This window comes from Arachis hypogaea, chromosome 9 (genome assembly GCF_003086295.3).
Source record: "Arachis hypogaea cultivar Tifrunner chromosome 9, arahy.Tifrunner.gnm2.J5K5, whole genome shotgun sequence".
NCBI lineage: Eukaryota > Viridiplantae > Streptophyta > Magnoliopsida > Fabales > Fabaceae > Arachis > Arachis hypogaea.
This window is the reverse complement of record NC_092044.1, coordinates 5,007,012-5,027,341: the sequence shown is the minus strand read 5'-3', so window position 1 is coordinate 5,027,341 and position 20,330 is coordinate 5,007,012. Positions and strand designations below refer to the sequence as shown.

Genomic DNA, 20,330 nt, shown 5'->3' with positions numbered 1-20,330 from the left:
GGAAGCAGTGACACAATGCATAATCAGATTGACTGTCGGAGGAGGAAAGCCAAAACTCACCAAGGTTTGTTTCAGAAATCCCCAATCCACTCTATCGTATGCTTTCTCCAGATCAATCTTAAAGGCCATGGTGCCTTTCTTTGACTTTGTCTTCTTCATGAAATGGAGAACCTCTTGTGCTACAATGATATTGTCTGGGGTTCCTCTTCCTGAGATAAACCCTCCTTGAAGGTGCCCAATAATCTCTTTGAGATGGGGACGAAGTCTATTGACCAGGACATTCGTTATAACTTTGTAAACCACATTACAGAGACTAATTGGTCGGAAATCCTTCATGGAAACCGGGTTTTCTACCTTCGGAATAAGAACCACAAGAGTTTCCATCATCCTTGGATCCATATCCAAACCAGAGAATGCATGACGAACCATAGTCCAAACATCAAAACCAACAATCTCCCAGTATTCTTTAAAGAATAAAGCTTGAAACCCATCAGGCCCCGGCGCTTTAAAAGAATGTATACTGAAAACGGCCGACTTAACTTCTTCCAGAGTAACTGGCACTGTGAGGCTACAACAGGCTTCATCATTCAGGGAAGGTAGCGGCACATCACCAAGACAACCTAAGTCTACATCCTCCGACTGGCAGAATAGGTGTTTATAAAAGGATTCAGCTTCCCTTCTAAGGACATCCGGGTCCGTTTCCCATACCCCATCTTGAAGAAAGAGACCATGAATCTTATTATGCTTTCTCCGCACAAGAGTCTGGACATGAAAGAATTTGGTATTTCTATTCCCAAATTTTACCCACTGCTCTCTGGATTTTTGAAACCATAGAAGTTCCTCCTGCACAAGCGTGTTATTAAATTCCTCAATCAGTTGTTTTTCTTTTTGCCGCATAGACAAATCTTCCATTACTTCAAGTCGCTTCTAAAGGAAATTAATCTGTCTCTCCAATTTACATTTCCTAACGAAAATGTTGCCGAACACTTTAGAATTAAACTCCAAAGAGTTCTTCTGCACTTCTGAAAGCTTGTTATGCATCTCTCTGTAGCCAGCCTGCCATGACTGGTTTACAATATCTCTGTACTCCGGATGAGTTGTCCAAGCCGCAATAAACCGAAAAGGTCTATTCTTTTTCGGTTGGGGACGATCTGCACAGCGCACTAAAATAGGACAATGATCAGACTGAAGCCTATTTAAAATTTCTGCGTAAGCCTCTAAAAAGAGAGATAGCCAGCCACTATTGATACATACCCGGTCAAGTTTTTTTGCCACCTCAACACCATTTTTAACCCTTTTGTACCAAGAAAATCATCTTCCAATAGTCTTCAAGTCAAACAGATTACTATCCCCTAGAGATGCAGCAAGCCGATCTGCATGACGACTCGAGAAGAGGCAACCCTTAGATTCATGAGGGAATAGTACTTCATTAAAATCACCAAGAACAATTCATGGCCTACAGAAAGACGAAGACTGAGTAACAAGATAATCCCATAGCAGAACTCTGGTATTAAATTGAGGACTACCATAGATACCACTGCACCTCCAAATCACATTATTTACCTGAACCTCAACTGTAACACACTGATCGAAAGCATCAAACCATTTGCAATGAACACCCTGCATTGCAGAAAGGAACCAGATACCCCCCTTATGTCCTGACGCCTCCACTATACCAATAGGGTGATAACCAAGTCTTTCCCAGAACAGTTTCAAGTGTTGAAAAGGACAATGAGTTTCAACCACAATAAAAATTACAGGTTTAAATTTCCTAACCAGCTCTTTACAATTCACCCGGGCTAACTTATTAGAAGCACCCCTAATATTCCAAACTATTATATTTAAACTATCCATAATATAAAATATAAAATTATAAAACAAGGAAATCAAAGTGCTTCACCAACCTTAAACTGAGGCTTGCCCAGCATAAGTGACTCCCGTGACCTTCAGGTTTTCCGGATCTCCATGGAATATCTCCTTATTCCCACCTACCGACGCAATAACAGCCGGCAACGTGCCTTCCTTCTCCAGTGGAACCGCCACGGTAACATCCTCCTTCACGGTTGCAGGAAGACATGACGATGCTTCCACCACCGTGCCTCCATTCTTCTCAACTGGCGAGCTCTGTAGGTATAAACATTAAAATAAAAGATACAAATTTTTTATATTTTAAAATTATCCCGTATAAAACTTGAGAACTAAACCTCTTCTTCCTCTTCACGATGGCCTTCCACTTCTTTCCCTACCCTTTTTCTCACCAGATATTTTCGTGTTTCAATTTAATTTTTCGATTTCATCCAAATTCTTTTGAATTTGTTTCAGACGCGGTACCTCACGACAACAACAACCACCTCTCATCCCTCAAATCCTTCTTCATCCCCTCATCCTCCGCCCAAAACTGTCGATGATGTCTGGAAAGACATAATCCTAACCCACTCTCACGAGACCCACCTCACCATAATCACCACCCATTCGAGGAAATGACCCTTGAGGCTCTCCTCTAAAAAAATGCTGCCGTCACTGATGATGATGTCATTGTTGTTGTTCTTGTTTATAATCATCATGTTCCTCATCAGTTTTTGCAGGTGTCTGCCGTTGAAGGCTCATCCTCCTCCGTAGCTACTAAGTCCAAGGAACGCAAAAAAGTACTTATCTCCTTTTTCAATTTTTTTTAATAAAGTTTTATTTTTTATATATTTTTATTTGATGTTTGAAAAATGGAGATTCTTATGTGGTAAGTGAGGTTCACTATTTCCAGGAATCTCACTGTTGGGGGCTATAATTGTTGAGTTGGAAGGAGCAGAAACTGAGTTAAAGTTGAGTTTTTTCGATCTCATCTCTATAACTTTAAATTACTTGTTGCAGCTTCTTGAGTTCGTCATTCCTGTATTCAATTGTAAAAATTGGTACAAAAAATCAATCTTTTATTGACTCTGTTACAGTGATGTGAAAATTATTAGTTGAATTTAGATCTAATTGATTATTGAACACCCGTGAGCTATCAACAGTGAGTGGAATAGATTCAAAATATATGTTGATGATAATATATATAACATTGATGTGACACTGAATGTGCAGAACTAATAGATGCATTGGGTATATATTTTGTGCAATATGAAAGAGCTGGATATGGACTACAGGAAGAGACTGATCCAATGGACACTTTGGCTTGCAAAATATTCTCCAAGACTATTGCAACCGGGAGTTTGATCCATTGAAGTTGAACAATCCATTCTCCATTCTCTCACAACACAAGTAAAGTTCACATTTTGCGGGGATATGAAGACAAGGTTGTGCCCTCTCAAATTCAGAGATTTGTTTCAAAGAATATGCCATGAATAAATTACCATGAAGTTTTAGATGGTGGACATTTGATTATCCATTATAGTAGTTTCTGTGAGGCTGTTTTGTTGGCACTTTTACTTGGTAAAGAAACTGTTTCATATAGCCCTAGACCAGATAGAAACATACTTGTATCTTAATTTCTTCTCATGTGTTTTTTTCTGTTTTACATTCAGAGAGAATGTCATAGATCATATATAAATTATATTATTTTTTAGTTTGCTGAAGCTTGAAGGGATCACATTCATAAGTTCAAGGCATCATACACCTAATTTTCAGTTGTACTATTGATCCTAATTCATATGTCTAATATCTCAGGCATTCTGGAGACTGAAACAGAAGCTCAAAAAAAAATGAATATGTCAAGATTAATGTGATTAAGTGTGATTCTCATTCTATTAACAAATGGTGAAGAAAATAAATAAAATTTGAGACAATAATAAACAAATTTTGTGACAAAATGTCCATCAGCATTTCTTTTTAATACTTCATTATTTCATTACTCTCCGCTGTATGCATTGTGCAATAACAAGGCTACTTCACAAGACTTATGTTGAATGCATTGCTTTGCATCCAAGTAAAAAGTTTTTTTGCTTGTCATTTATTGTATACAAGAAAAGTTCCAAACAATCACTTGATGCTGTCACCTTTAATTTGGAATGATCTATTCTCATTTAAACACAAGCAAGCAAGCAAACAACTCTTAATAAATAATATCGTATATCAAATATATTATACATGAATTGAAAGTATATACTTGAGTGTCAAATAAAAAATTAAGCTAATCTTATGCACAGTTTTAGCAAGTAATAAACAGCAGCATTGCTTAAACTCAAAGTATGATTTTCTATCTTCTTTAGACTTGCCAATTGGGTCCCACTACTATGTATTCCTTCGTCACCATCATATAACATTGTTTCCTTTTTAGCATCTTCTTTCACATCAATGATAATGTTCTTGAAGGTTTTGAGAAACATGGAGTCAAAGAAGCTTTTCAAGTGATCATTTTTCTGTAGTAGGCTTTTCATTCGGTTTTGTCTATTTATATTCAATCTTGGTTTTGTTTCTGAAGGAAATGCCAGATTTCTACTAAAATGTCTCACAGCTTCAGCTGACAACTTTTCATGCTTTAATGTGGAACATATTCTCATCTTTTCATGATCACTTATTCCTGCATGAATCTATGGATTGTATCAGCAAAAGCCTTTAATTAAGTATCAAAGTGAATTCATCATAAACACTAAAAACCAGGAACAACATCTTAATGAACACAATTCAAGCAAAAACTAAATTACCTTTAAAGAAATATCCGTGGCAATATATAATTGGTCATGAGATTTCCTTGCAGCATCTGAGTTATATTTGTAATTGATCATGAGTTATATTTCTACTAATGCCTCTTTTCAATCATTAAGTGGCAACACCACTTTAGTGCCACTGGGCAGGTTCCAAAGATCCTTCAATTTCAAATACGCTACTTTTGTAACTCCATAAAATCTATGAGTTATATTTATCAGAACATCAAATTAAAAAAGAACACAAGACACACACAAAAGAATGGAAGCTAAGTAGAAAAGAGTGATACCAGAAATTTGTAGCTCAAGTGGTCAAAGCCCTCTTGTAGCATCCAAAGCCTCAAGTCTTGGGTATACATGGTTCCCTTCTTGACTCTTGAACAATAAATGGTGACATAACAAAATCTACATAAAAATTATAATCCTAACATGAACAACACACACCAATAAATTGAGTTATATTAAATTCAATTGAATGAAACAGATTAGTTATATATATAATATATGGAAGAAGTTTGCTTGCCTCATCTCTAAAGGCATAGACACCTTTCTTCTTAAATTCCCTTCTTCCCGAGATCTCAAAAACACATGCCTTATTTTTTTGCAATATAGCTAATATTCTGTTACAGAATGATCAATGACCAGTAACCAAAGGAGAAATTGTTCGTGATAGAATGTTTCTCATTCACATTATCAAGGTTTTTCCAATACCAATTGACCCAGAATTATTTTACCTGCCTAGATTGACCATTTTGGCCACCGATGTTGGTTCTAATCACATGTCCCGTTTTAGCACCCACACCATCAATGATGTCCGGCTCATTATCCTGGAATGCACAAACACAATAGTCTTGGAGAATATTTTGCAAGCCAAAGTACCCATTAGATCAGTCTCTTCCTCGAACGGGTGGTGATTATGGTGAGGTGGGTCTCTGTGAGAGTAAGTTAGGATTATGTTTTTTCAGATATTATCGACAGTTTTGGGCGAAGGAGGAGGGGATGAAGAAGGATTTGAAGGATGAGAGGTGGTTGTTGTTGTGGTGAGGCACCGCGTCTGAAACGAATTCAAAGGAATTTGGATGAAATCGAGAAATTCAATTGAAACATGAAGGTATCTGGTGAGGAAGAGGGTAGGAGAAGAAGTGGAGGGCCATCGCGAAGAGGAAGAAGGTAACAAGCAGCTAGGTTTAGTTCTCAAGTTTTATATGGGGACAATTTTAAATGAGAAATGTTATTTGTACACTAAAATCAGTCATTAATATATTTGTGTATAAATATATGTGTGGTTTAATTTATTTTTAATGTGTATGTATATTTTAATATGTATTTTTTATTGGTGGCTAATTTTAATATACACGTAACATACTTTATTTTAAAATATAAAAAATTTGTATCTTTTATTGTAATTTTTAATAAATTATAAATAAATTAAATTTAGACTATTAAATCATTTATCAATCTAATCAATGCTTTAAATTTTATGATACATTAAATAAGTTTAAAAAACTTGAACTGATTTTAGACAGACCCTTCAAATAGTTAAGATTACAAATATGAGGAAAGAGCATTTACCGAAGACACTTTGCGGCTTCGTTCAGTCTTTCTCTAACTCCTCTGTTGAGCACTCTTCGCTTTATATATAGCTACTAATGATCTAATCCCTCTTCTACAAATAATCATCATTATCATAATCAGTTATCATAATAATAATATGATTTTTAAATTTAAAGTAACTTAAATTTTAATTTTTCCATTTTATACCTTGTCACTTTAAAGAAATTAGTCATATAATTTATAAACTCCGTGAAAATAGCGAATAACTAATCAATAAATTAAATTTTAATATGAAAAATTAAAAATATAAATCTAATATTAAAATAAGATAGAATTCATTAAAATAGAGAATTTTGACACAAATTTTAAAAAATTTGGCTCAAAATTAGATCAAACAGATCAAACCAATCGAACCAAACCCGAATCGAACCCCTAAGCCTAACTCACTCACTTAAATACTTAATAAAGTGAGTCAGATCCCTCTCTCTTCATTTTGCATGCTGAAAAATGCAGAAAGTAGCAATGGGAGAAGGAAGAACAATTCCAAAACACCAAACCCTCACTTGCTAATCAAATTGCCATAACTTTTGATTCAAAATTCCGATTGACGATCCGTTTGTGGTTACGCGACCGCAGCGTTGAGCTCTACAAAGCTAGATACATTGTAAGGTGAGAAAACCAAGTTTTCTTCCCCAATTTCCTCTGTTTCAGTTTCGAAAATCCATGAGCAATTATGTTGAAAATTGTTCAATTTCAATGTTTAGGATCAAATTAACTTAGTGGACTTGCTGGATCTTGTTCCAATTTTCTGTTGGTAAGGTGAAAATCCTAGAACTCTAATTGATTCATTAATTTGGTATTTTGGGTATTGAATTTTGGGAATATATTGTGATAACTATGTTAGGTGCATGTAAATATGTGATATGAGATAATTGGAGATGTTGGAAGCTTAATTGGAAGCTTGGTGAGAGTTCTAATTGCTGAATTTTTGGCGGTTGAGGCTTACAACTTTGTCGTGTGGGGTACCTTGGATAAATACGCGGAAATCGGGTAAGGTATGGTTTAGGTTTCGCATATTTAATATATAATGTTCTGCGAAAACTTATGCTAGATGACCATAGGATAAGAATGAATGTATGAGGGTGAAAATTGCTTAGTGTCTTGTTGATAACTATGAACCAAGTTGAGTATGGATTTGTTATTCAATATTGAGAATGGAAATTTGAATGTTAAATGATGATTTAATGATGGTTGATAAAATGAGATTAATGAATGTGTATAGATGATGAATTGATGAAGGTCTTCATGATATAGTTATGGAATTATGCATGAGAATTATTTAGAATTGAGGTATGATGGGTGATGTAGAGTTGTGTTGTTGTGGTATTGCATATATTGTAACTAATTCTGTGATGATCGAAATTATTTGAAACTAAGTCCTAGTTAAACTTCGTAATATTTGGAACTGAACTGGAGAATTTGGGATCTTTTCATTAAATATATGATTTATGGTGAATTTTCAAATTGTAGTCGTGGAATCTGATTTTACTGCAGAATTTTTAGAACAGCAGTAACTTGTTGGCTCTGCTGCGAACGTTTCAAAATGAATTTTGAAATGGAACCAATTTTAAATAAAGCTTTAGTCCTATTATTTTAACGTCGTAAAATTTTAGAATGGGTGGACTGTGGTTTTAAAGATATGAGTTTTTGAAATACGATGCGTTATGCAATAAAAGCCAGATTCTGTTTTCTTAGATCAGCAACTTTGAGAGTTTATAACTTCTGATTATGGATGGATATTCAGGTGCAACCAATTGGAGGTAAAAATTAGTTATGTTTATCAGATGTGATTTAAATTTTAGGGCTGTCCATATTTTAATGAGTGAGTTATGGGACTTAGAAGAGGACATGTTCATTGGCTTTTAAAACAGAATTCTGCAAAAAGTAACTCAAATTCCAAGTTACATAACTCCTTCATTAAAAATGGTTTTGACCTGAAACCAATTGAAAAAGAAACCTAGATATGTTAAGTTGAACCATATTAATTTTGAAGGCTATTGGATTCAATTTGAATTTTATATGAAATTTTAGATATCGTATAATGCTGCTATTTTCTGGTTTCCAAGCACTGCAAAGCAGTCAGAATTTCTTCTCTGTTTCTGAGACTAGTTAAATCAGAAAATTGTGATTTTTGATTTTCTAGAAAGCTTATTTCGAGCTGAACGTCTGGATATAAAGTTTGTCCAATTCCGAGTTCATTTGTTATATTAAAAACAAAAAAGAAAATAGAGTGTCGAGGATGTCTTAGTGATAGTCATGGGTCCAAAAAGTTAAGGATTAATCTCCGTGTTATGTGACTGGTTTAATATTAGAATTGAGTTAATTTTAAAATTATTCGATACTAAAAAGGTTGAGAAGAGTTTGATAAATGGTTTGGTCGGGACCCGGAAAGGGTAAACATGATGAATTATAAGAGAATGATGTGAAAGCTAAATGAATACATGCTGCTATGGCTATAAAGAACGAATGTAAGGAAATGATGATGATAAATGATGAGATTTGGGAATGAGTGTGTGTGGCCAAAATGGTCGATATGGCAAGTTGAAGACGAAAGTTCCCTCTCTTGTCGTGATGCAGATGTGGGGAAGGTGGAAAGACACTCTCTTTCGTATTATTTTTTCCACATTCTTCTCTGGTTGTAAGGTGGAAAGGCATACTCTTTCGATGTGGAAAGGCACTCTCCTTCGTGAAATCTCCAGGAGAAGGTGAAAAGGCACTCTCCTTCGTTTATGATCCTCCTGTAGATGCGCAACCTAATGACCAATGTCTGGATTAGCTACCAGATGTGTTGGGTTCTGGCAAAGTAACCGACATGTGAGCTCACGGCCAGTAGGATAGACATTCATCATATGCATATGTGTGCTTTGTTTGCTATGCCTTAATTGGGAATGCCTAATTGATTATATTCTTCTAATTGTTGTAATTGTTACTTGAACTACTTTTTCTACCTGTGCTTGTCTTGTCTGTTTGTTTTGTCTATGCGAATCATCGGAGATGTAGGTACGAAGGAAAGATAGACAGGTTAGAGTTAAGGTTAAAGTTTAAGCTAGGTTTAGAATTCCCTAGAAGACCACCCTTTTAATGATTCTTGTTTAGTAATTTAAGCTTTATAATTTGAGAGTCAGCGTTCTAGGATTGCCTCTAGCATTTCCAGGACCTTATATATTATGTGCGTGACACCTTTACCATGCCGAGAACCTCCGGTTCTCATCCCATACTGTGTTGTTATTTTCAAATGCAGGTCGAGCGGCACCTCGATAGGCGTCTGAAGTTTCTGCAGCGAAGTGGTTTACTTTGGGATCCCCTTTTGTTACTTTGATGTATATATGTATATATATATAGTTTCTCCTCTTGTATGTAAGAATACTTTGTTTATGTACCTCTTAGAGGTTTTTGGGTTATTATTATGTATATATATGTGCGTAAATGTTTTTCGGCCAGCCTTACCTTTGCAGGCTAAGTTAAGAACTTGTTATTTTGTATTATTGACCCTCTACTCGTGTCATCTGTACATATTTGTTGTTGAGCTTTAGTTTTCTTCTCACGCAAGCAACTACATTTTTTGAGGGTTGTGCTTTTTGATTTTTTGCGATTTTATTTTACCTATTTTTTAAGGTTCCTAGCATACTATCTCTTTTTCATTATTATTATATATATTTTTTACTTTTAGATGTCATAATATCTTACCACCTCAACTTTATGATTCAAACATAAGACTCTGTGTAGTAGGATGTTACATAATTTTATACACAGGTGGTAACGTATAACACAATCATAAAAACAATTACCATAAAAGACTATGTATGTTTCAATTGAAGAACATCTCTTAGATAAAAAGTACAAAACCATGAGAATAGGGACCCTCACTTTCTTGATTTAATTTGGGGTTTTGACTATGAGGATGAGAGCAAGAATTTGTGGGTTGCTCACCACCGAACGTGTGGGAGAGGAACGACTAGTGTGTTCAAAACTTTAAATCTAATCTAATTTGAAAATACATCAAATCAGTTTTACTTTTTGTTTAAACAAAAACATTGAAACATTTGATCTGAATTCTTAGTTAGAGCAGTTTGTTATTTGTTAAATTGAATGAAATCTCTTCATCTTGCTTGCTTTGCTTTCCTTTCTTTTCTTTTAACCCTAATATTCACAAATCAAAAGAATTCAAATTTTATATTTAAATTTTGAAAGTGACTCAATACTTTAAATCAAATATCGTTATATAATATTCTATTTTTATAATTAAATTAAATTGCTCACCTCTCATACTTTAGGTCACTATATATGATTTTCCTAGGTTTAATTTAGTTAGGGGTAAAATAATTATCTTATGAATGGGATTAAATTGGTAATTTTAAATGGGATAAGTACTTTTTTTGTCTCCAAGATCTGGGGTTAAAATCAATTTCGTTCCTAATATTTTTTGTTATTAAAATCATCCTCAATCTTTACAAACACATTAAAATTGTCCTCGCCCTATCTATGAAAAATTTTAGACATATTTACTCTTGAGGGTCCGTAACGCTTCGTTTTTCATTCCGCGAAAGGCATTTACTATCTCATTTGTCACACTTCAAAGGTGATGTTTCATGTTCAATGATACCCTAGCAGTGGTCTGTCGTCACCGGAAGAGTATCGGAACTGCATTTGGATGTCGTTAGTAACGGTGAGGAAGGAGGTCGGTCTGGCATTGTCATCGCTATTCAGGTATGTATGCAGCATTTGTTACGGTTTTTTTTTTCGAGGTTGAACGTAATAATATTTGAACAGATTCTTTTAGTATCCTAAAACTGCGAGGGTTTGATTTACATTTTTTGTTCTCTTTAAGAAATGGGAAGCTTTACTTTGACTGTCTACCGTGGGAGTCGATTTGGATATGAAGATGGGGCATTGCGGTATATAGGGGGACAAAAGACACTCATTGAAGATGTTGAGAGTGATTGCTGGTCTGTATTTGAGGCATATGCAGAGTTAAGGCAGTTTGAGTACACAAAGAAGAACATTTCAGCTCTGTGGTATAAGGATCCAGCAAATGAATGGTTAGAGAAGGCTTCGAAATTATTTGCTATGGATAAAGATGCACTTAAGATGTGCAGAATAGCAAACTTGAGGGGTCATATTGAGGTGTTTGTGGTGCATGTAGCTGAGGATGCAGAAGAATTTTCTAAAACTGGGTTTATTGATGTTGGAGGCCAAACAGAGGACAATCTCATTAATCAGTTGGTGGTTTATGAGGGTGAACAAGGTCAAGAGGTGGAAAATGATGATATGCAACAAGGTAATGAAGGAGATAACTTAGAAACAAATGTGGCTGCTGAAAATGAACGGGATGAGACAAATAGCAATGATGACAGCGAGATGAGGAGTTTATTCTGTCTGATCTTGAGATTGATAGTGCAGACGACATTCATTTTACAGATAGTGAAGAGGAATATGATGATGAGAGTGGGTTTGAGGAAGATACAAGTGCCAAGGATAGTGAGAGGGTTGATAAAGACAAATGGGTTATGAATGGCAATTTTAGTGATGAGGAAGGCTTCAATAGCGATGAAGTGGATTTGGAGTATGAAGTTGGTGTTGGTTCAGATGATGAGGAAGGACAAGAGGAAGATAACTATGAGACAAGGAGCTATCCAATTTATAAGGATGTTAAAGACATGACTAGTTACAAGTGGGAGGTGGGAACAGTTTTTGCTTCAAGAGAGGAATTTAAAGACACTGTGATGTCGTATGTAGTACAAACAAGAAGGAGACTCAGGTATGCGAAGCTTGACTTGGTTAGAGTGAGGGCTGTTTGTCAGCCTGGTTGTCCTTTTTGGTTATATGCTGCTAAGATGAGAGAGGAAGCAACTTGGCAGCTTCGGTCCATGCACCTTAAGCATACATGTGGCCAGTCACATAGGGTTGGGATAATGCGTACTTTGTGGCTGAGTAAAGCTTTTAAGAAGAAGGTGGAACATAATTCGAAGGTTAAGATCAAGGAATTGGTGAACAAGGCACAAAGAAAGTGGAATCTGACAGTTACAACCTCAATGGCAGCTAGGTCAAGGCAAGTTGCGTTGGATGTCATACAGGGAGAGTATAGGAAGCAGTACAAGAGGATTGCTGATTAGTGCTCGGAGTTGCTACGTGCTAATCCAGGATCATTAGTGACGCTCAAGCTACAGAGGTCCCCTGATTTTGAGATTGAGCAGTAACACTCATCCTTGAACAACTACTGCATATTTCAAAGACTTTATGTATGCCTAGACGTTTGCAAAAAAAAGCTTTGTGCACTGTAGGAAGTTCATTGGGCTAGATGGCTGCTTTCTCAAAATACCTCAAGGGGGCAACTATTGACTGCTATAGGTTGGGTCCCCAATGATCAAATGCTCTCTATCGCCTATACCATTGTAGAGTCAGAGACGAAAGATACCTGGACTTGGTTTCTGAAGCTGCTAATTGATGATTTCGGGTCTGAGACAATTGGCAGGGCAACCTTCATGTTTGATCAGCAGAAGGTAAATAATAATTGTGTTAAATTGAATTAATATACTCAGTTAACTCTGACTATTAACATACTTATGCATGGACAATTTTACCTCCCTTTGCTAGGGCTTACTGCCAGCTTTTGATGAAGTAATCCCAGGTGTAGATCATAGGTTTTGCGTGCGCCATCTCTACAGCAACTTCAGAAAAAAGTTTCCGGGACTGCAATTGAAGCAATTGATGTGGAGGTGTGCAAAGGTTACACACTGAAAGGACTAGGAGAGAGAGATGGCAGTGGTCCGAGCAGTCAATGTGCATGCTTACAGGAATCTCAACTCTATTCCTCCTAAATTTTGGAGCAGGTCCAGGTTTAACTTCCATTCCAAATGTGATACTCTTGTAAACAATATGTGTGAAAGCTTTAATGGTGCAATGTTAGAGTCTAGGAAAAAGCCCATTATTACTATGCTAGAAGAAATTAGGGTGTACCTGATGAGTAGATAGGTTGTTAATAGAGAAAGAATTCAAAAGTTCAATGGAACAATTTTACCTCGAATTAGGAAGAAGATAGAGAGAAGAGGTAGGGCAGCCGGTGAGTGGAGGCCTTACTGGTCTGCTGCACAGACTTATGAGGTTGTTAATGGGTTGAGCAAATATACTATTGATTTGTCTCTTCGTGAGTGTTCATGTAGAAAATGGTAGCTAAGTGGAATTCCATGCACACATGCCATCAGCTGCATAAACTTCAAGGGTCTTAAATTGGATTCATATGTGGATGACTACTACAAGAGAAAGGCTTATGTCAAGTGCTATGAATTGGTTATCAACCCTCTTAATGGCCCAGATCTGTGGGAGCACACTAACTTCAATGATGTCATGCCACCACCCTATCGAAAGCCTAGCCACAGACCAGTAAAGAAAAGGAAAAGAAGACCTGATGAATCAGAGGCTAGATGCCAGACTCACTTGTTTAGGAGGGGGCAGATACAGAGGTGCTCAAACTGTGGTGCATCAGGTCATAAGAGAGGAAGATGCAGCAATCCACCCCTCCTTGTAAGTTCATTTCTCCATATGTATGTTAGGGTTTTATTGTAATGTTGTTGCTGCATGTTATCTGTCTCTTTGTTGCTGTATTGCAGGCCCAACCACCTAAACAATCTGATGTGAAGAAAACTAATAGGGGAAGGAATAGATCAATTTCACAACCTGCTGTGCAATCTGCTACCAGAGGGAGGAAGAGGTCCAAATCACAAGAAAACTCATCATCACAGCCCCAACCAGCCACCAGCACAACACCCATAACCAGATTCAAGTAATCCCTTTCCCAGCCCATCCCCAAGCCCATAACACATGCATCTATGACAACACCAGCAGCTACTCCCCAGCAAAGGTCCAAGATGAAGCCCATCAGAAGCTCAACACAACCACCACCAGCTACCAAGGAGAAGGGTACATCCAACTCAAGCCAACCAGTTATGAACAAAGTCTCCTTCACTCACAACATTGCACTACATGTTTCTCCAAGAAAGTTAAGGCTGATGGCAAAACTGCCTCTAAGGAATTGGAAAAAACTTTAAGGCTTTTTAGAGACTGCTTAAGTTGTTAGCTTGTTAATGTAGAGCTAAGTTGATCATACTGTATGGTTGTGAGATTTCATTTTGATTGCAACTTATTACATACTATTTATGGTTAATGTTGTGTAAAAGTGAACAGAATTACTGTTGTTTTGTTCTAAGTCCAACTGTCATCTGGTTTAATGAATGGTTTAAGCTTATTATCCTTGGTTTATTAATGAATGAAGTCACATAGTTGTTTTTTGATGTATCTGTTACTGGTATCATTTTGATGTTGAGCGAGTATTACATACTACATATTATGCATTATTAAACCAGGTCATAGTTTACCATTTATGTTGACACAATTCTTCAGTCATAATTATGGGGCAACCATATCTACTTTCATTACCAATTTCTTGTGAAATTACAGACACACACCATCACTTACATACACATACACTAACCTACAAAAACCAGTTTCATTAACACAAAATCTATCCAGCCACAGCAGCAGACTTAAATTACATAAAGTAGATTTCAATGCCTAAGTACAAACTAACTAAAATTGCCCTATTTTATACCCTACTTTCATCAACCCATTTTCAGAGGCAGCAAACATGGTAAACTCTGCTTGTGATTCAACGAAACCTGCAGCCAGCAAAATAAACAACCAACCCACCCAACCATGCCCAACACTGCAGCAACCTTCAACTTCCACTCAGATGCCTTCACGTCTGCCTTCAGGACTACAACTTTCCTCTTCAACCTTGCAACATGCGGATCTTCGCTTTCAGCTTCTGGGTCTGCCCAACGAAAAAATTGACATTCATCTTTAACCTACATGATCCCACCATAGTCAGTGCCCAGAAACAAAACGTTAGGGTTAGCTGAGAACAATAAAACATGAACGCACCTCATAGTAGACGTAGCCCCAAAATTGGCGACCTGAATTTTCTTTGGTTTCCGAAACTCGCAACACTGGTCTCTCTACATGTCCACAAAGAAGCCCCTTCTTCTGCGCAGACCCCCTAGTCTGAGAGACCGAGATGACTTTGAGCTCTCCAACGTCATGGCTGCACTGGAACCCTATCCCTAGCACACGCTTTATGATTCTGGTTTGGGGATGAGATTTTTAATTAAAAATAAAACTTAATTTTCTTAATCATTAAATGGTTCAGCTATTGGTAACAACTTCAGGAGTAACTATGTCCAAAATTTTTTGTAAATAGAGGAGAGGACGATTTTAATGTGTTTGTAAAGATTGAAGATGATTTTAATAACAAAAAAAAATTAAGGATGAAATTAATTTTGATTCTAGACATTGAAAACGAAAAAAGTACTTATTCCTTTTAAAATTGGTGATTTATACATTAAAGAGTTAAATTTGTACATAGCTACAGATATTCCGTATGATGCAATGAGAAACATACACAATACAAAATGTACACGTGTCCCGAAGCATGTCCAGAATTGAGATTTGAGACACAAATGTCAGAGCCAACAGTTTCAGTGTAGGGCTTGCTGGCATAGGCTCGCAGGGTTTAGTTGAGCCTTCCAGGATTTATGATGTAACGGAGAATACTCTTTTTTTGTCAGAAGAGAATACTCTTATGTGAAGTTCAGTTCATGAAGTTTTGTATGGACTTTTACTGTTTTTCTTATGGATTTTTTTATTGGATTGATTGTATGATGAAATTATGTCAAAAAACGAGTTAATGTAGATATTCATATCCAAAAACAAGAGGTTGATACTTATCTAAGAGGTTGATACTTATCTAAGAATGTAAAAAATCATCCAAAAAGAATAACAAATGGCCACCCATGGGAAGAAAAAAAAAAACGAAATGGCCACCCAAAAAATAAATAGAAGAATAAAGGAAATGCTTCTGGATTCTTCACCTTTTTTATGTAAAATGATTTAAGTTAATATACGGTTAATACTTATTTTATGTCATATTCTTCTGGTAAGTGTATTCTTAATTGGTAAAATATTTTTTTACTATATCAGAATGTTTGTATCATTTTAATCATATAATTTTGGCTTGTACCTAAACTAACGTCAAATAATTATCTTCGAATAATTTAATCTTTAACAAAAACATTTACGATATTGATCTTTCAACTAGACTATTTTTTAGAAAAACAAATAATTAGTTTGTTAATTCTTTAAAAATGATTAAAGACGACTTTACCTTTTATTTTGTGAGAGATGAATGGACAGATATCGTAACAACCTAATTATTAACACGTCATGACTAATGTTAGCTAGTAGATACTATTTTACGGCTTATTTTATTTAATAACCAATGTTACTCGTAATAATTTTTTTATTTATTTTTATTTAATTTGATATTATTTTATTTTTTATAAGTCTTTTGACTGAAATTTTTTAGATAAAAATATTTAAATATTTAATAATTGTTGTAATTTTTAATATTTAATATTTTTAGATAAGATACGCTATCTCCGAAATTTTTTGTTAGGATAATGTGTGCATAGATCCTTCAATATTATTTGTTTTCATCTCTTAAGAATTATGGCTTCAGGCTTTTAAAATTGTGATATGTGGTAACGTGTTTTTTGAAATTATTTGGTAGTGAATTTTTAGTTGAATAAAAAAATAAAATAAATATGTAACTAAACAATTCTTGTAATCTGAATCTAGTTGCACCTCTGATTGTATGGTACGGTAAGATAATTTTGTTTGAAAAAGATTTTTTCCTTTTCTCCACATTTTGAAAAAGGGAAAAACAGAAACACAACAAAAAGTTTCAATAAAAAATTCATGTAGTACAAGTCATAACTAAAAGTTCAAAATTCGACTAAATCTTCATTTTGATCTATGAGATTTATGTGATTACTCATTTTAGTCTTTGAAATTCAAAATTACCTATATTGATCCTCCAGATTCAAGTTCGAGCACCAATGTGGTCCCTCGACTATTTTCAGCAAACGAAGTGTTAAAATGACATCCTCTCTACCACGCTGGATGCTGCAATGACTAGCTGACGTGGTGAGAGTTGTATTTGTATCCAATTTAGTTTCTAAAATCCTAATTATCTTATTATTTATCTGAGTTATTATGACAAAATTTTAACAAGGGGGATTAAATTGGATACAAATACAACCCTCGCCACATCAACTAGCCATTACAACGTCCAACGTGACAGGAAGGGTGTCATCTCAGCACTCCATTTGTCTAATCATCACCAGAAAAAGTCGTGGGATTATATTGGTGCCCAAACTTAAATCTGGAAGACCAATATAGATAATTTTAAATTTCGAAGATAAAAAATGAGTAATCGCGTGAATCTCAAGAACCAAAATAGAAATTTAGTCCTTAAAACTCCAAGGCACAGAAAAATACTAAGCTGAAGTCACAACTTACAAAAAAACTACATAAAAATTGTCCCGCCCACTTCTAGTAACGGAAGTCCAATTCATATTAATTCCGTTACAGAGAGTGCTGCACCCCTAAACGGAGACAAGCAACACATGTGTAAGAGAATGGCACAAGAATCAGGAGTCTCTGAATATCTTTACAAACTTCATCTGTACCATAGTGTGATCCTTTTAATTTTTAGGATAATTTCAAACTTGAGGAGGGAGATACTGTGCAATATTCCCAAAACTTAATACTTATATAAAAGGGAGGAAGAGAAACACATGAAACTTAATGTGAATAGTCGAACACAAACGGTGAAAAGAGAGAAAAATGAGTTGAATTCTTCGTCTTATTTTAGAACAACTACAAGTAACTTAGTTAAATTCTTTTAAAAAATTTTATTTTTATTTTATTTATAAATTAAATTAAAAAAAATCTTGTTTTTAAATTAATTTTTACATTCTTCATATTTAATATATTAAATGTCTAAAATATCCTTATTTATAATTAATAAAATAATCGATAAAATTATAAACAGAAAAAATTTAATTCACATAAAATTTATTTTAAATTAAAGAATTAAATTCTATTTTATTAATATATTATAGTCATTTCAAATTATAGAATTGAGTTTAAAATAAAAATATTTTTTTAAATTTTTTTTTTCATATTAAATAATTTTTAAACAAGTTCTTTTTATGAAAGGTGTAATAGTTTTTTTTTGTGGCTAAAAAAAAAAGACAGCCAAATTAATTGGCTAGATTCATGTCTAAGTCTATTTGATGTTAAAGTTTATTCCACAATTAAGTAATTGTCTGCGGCAGAAGCAACTGTTTTAGCTATATAATCTAAAATATTCTTCCTATTTTTCTAAATCAAAAGAATAGAGACTCTCTAATTCCAATTCATAACATTCTGTATATATTTTGCTAAATTTCATTTCGAAATATCATTACCAAACATCTTTTGGTTTATCAAAAAAGACTTCTAAATAGTCACCTCACATAAATAGTCTGTTTAAATTTGTATTTCCTAAATTAAATAATTTATTTCATAAATCACCTCAAGAAAAATCACTATTTCAAATTAGAAGTAAATCTCTTCAAATAACACACAATTTAACAAAAAAATACTGCACACTTCAATTTTATCAATGTAACTTTTTAACTAATATCAATCAAAATTACAAAGAATACAATCAAAACCAATATAGTACCTTAAAAATTGTTGCTTAGTTTAGGAAACTGTAAATATAAGCATGCACATACTAATCATGATCATATATAATAAACTTCAAATATTATAGTACTTCGTTACATAATAGGCACTTCAATACATACATAGATGTAAGTTGTAAATCGTCAACATCAAAGTCTCTAATTCTAATTAGAAATGTTTATAGGTTGATAATAGTATTTGAGATGATGAAGCTCTACTGGAATGGAATGGAAGTAGCTAGAATTCTAATTTGTAAAAAAGAGAATTAAACAGAAAATGTGAAAATAATAAGTGACATACCTCAATGAATGTGTAACGATCACTATATCAAATACGCACATATCAATATGAATGAAGAAAGAACCAACGAAGTAGCAAGTGGAAGCTTACCCGAAATGGCTCATAGATAGAGGGAGAGCGATGGCAAAATATTTTGTGGTATATTTTGGATAAATTAAAAGTAAAATATCCACACTATATTATTGACTCTAGAATCACTCACTCACTCGTATAAATGATGCTATTATATTTTTCATCTCTCAAACTCACTAATGCTCATAATACTAAGGAGAGAATTTCTAATATTTCAAAACATATTCATTTCATTTACGGAACACATACAATACACAAGACATATATGCCTTTATATAGGCAATGTTTCCTACTAAAATAATAATTTATAAATCACAAATCAATTTTGTAATGACTACCATGCTATGAGTTGTCTTCATGAATCTTCCTTCAACTTGCATTTATGTAGTTTCTATAATCTTCTAATTTAGGTTGCTTGGCCTCCAATTTCAATTTAATTTGATTTTGAATCTCTTCAATGTTATAGAATGTTGTAGTTATACTATTCTCTTAAATGTTTTTAAAAAATCTTCAAACTTCCAATATATTAGCTTTTAGTAATATCTAGTAAATTAATGATTATTGCATTCAACTAAAATTTTGCTTTTTCTTTAACCATTTTGACTTTAACATTCTTCATAAAAATTTTAGTGATGTAAGTTAATTTATAATGAATAACATAAATTCTCTCAAGCTATAAAAGTTCCCTAAATCCACCACGGTACAAACACTGACTTTAAGTTTATTAGAACCTCTTAAAAAAGATATAACAGGTTTGTTATCATCAGCATAGTCAAATGATAACAAATTTGGAGCATCAATGTTGATCTCCTTCAAGTAAGAGCAATGATTTAACTTAAGATGTTACTTAGATTATTTTTATTTAGATGTAGATTTATTTGTTATATTTTTTTAGTTAAAAAAATAAAAAAAATTTTAAAAAATATTTATTGAATTATTACACTTTATATATTATATACTTCTTGTGTACTCTTACTAAAAAAAGATTATAACAAATATTAAACTGGGCACTCAAAATATTAATATCTGTAACATAGAGTAATGGCCACTTTCAAACTCTCAAGAAAAGGATACTAAAAA

The 20,330-nt window shown here is 34.2% G+C and overlaps 1 protein-coding gene, 1 long non-coding RNA gene and 1 other non-coding gene across 9 annotated transcripts; 1 reads left to right on the top strand and 2 right to left on the bottom strand.

Moving 5' to 3' along the window:
• Positions 1-4,045: 4,045 nt before the first annotated feature.
• Positions 4,046-5,812, bottom strand: LOC112710070 (uncharacterized). 5 transcript variants are annotated; one of them, XR_011865256.1, is made up of 5 exons: positions 5,372-5,812; positions 5,161-5,257; positions 4,928-5,061; positions 4,638-4,839; positions 4,046-4,523 (listed from the first exon to the last, which is right to left on the bottom strand). It is a non-coding gene; the product is annotated as an uncharacterized protein (transcript). The 5 variants fall into 5 exon arrangements; XR_011865257.1 differs by having other exon boundaries at positions 4,638-4,799; XR_011865254.1 differs by having other exon boundaries at positions 4,928-5,042.
• An 863-nt stretch (positions 5,813-6,675) lies between these two features.
• LOC112710074 (uncharacterized) lies at positions 6,676-9,861 on the top strand. 3 transcript variants are annotated; one of them, XR_003156644.3, is made up of 4 exons: positions 6,676-6,860; positions 6,956-7,005; positions 7,096-7,246; positions 9,493-9,861. It is a non-coding gene; the product is annotated as an uncharacterized lncRNA (long non-coding RNA). The 3 variants fall into 3 exon arrangements; XR_011865083.1 differs by having other exon boundaries at positions 6,956-7,010; positions 7,096-7,241; XR_003156645.3 differs by having other exon boundaries at positions 6,956-7,010; positions 9,493-9,814.
• A 4,874-nt stretch (positions 9,862-14,735) lies between these two features.
• LOC112710071 (uncharacterized) lies at positions 14,736-19,479 on the bottom strand. The gene is made up of 3 exons (XM_025762172.3): positions 19,269-19,479; positions 15,189-15,387; positions 14,736-15,112 (listed from the first exon to the last, which is right to left on the bottom strand). Exons 1-3 carry the CDS (start codon positions 19,280-19,282, stop codon positions 14,867-14,869), a joined length of 459 nt encoding a protein of 152 aa, XP_025617957.1. The 5' UTR covers positions 19,283-19,479; the 3' UTR covers positions 14,736-14,866.
• Between the last annotated feature and the right edge of the window lie 851 nt (positions 19,480-20,330).

Coding starts and splice junctions, on each gene's coding strand:
- LOC112710071 (XM_025762172.3), bottom strand. Junction 15,113..15,188: donor GGGGCTACGTCTACTATGAG/GTGCGTTCATGT, acceptor GGGATCATGTAG/GTTAAAGATGAATGTCAATT.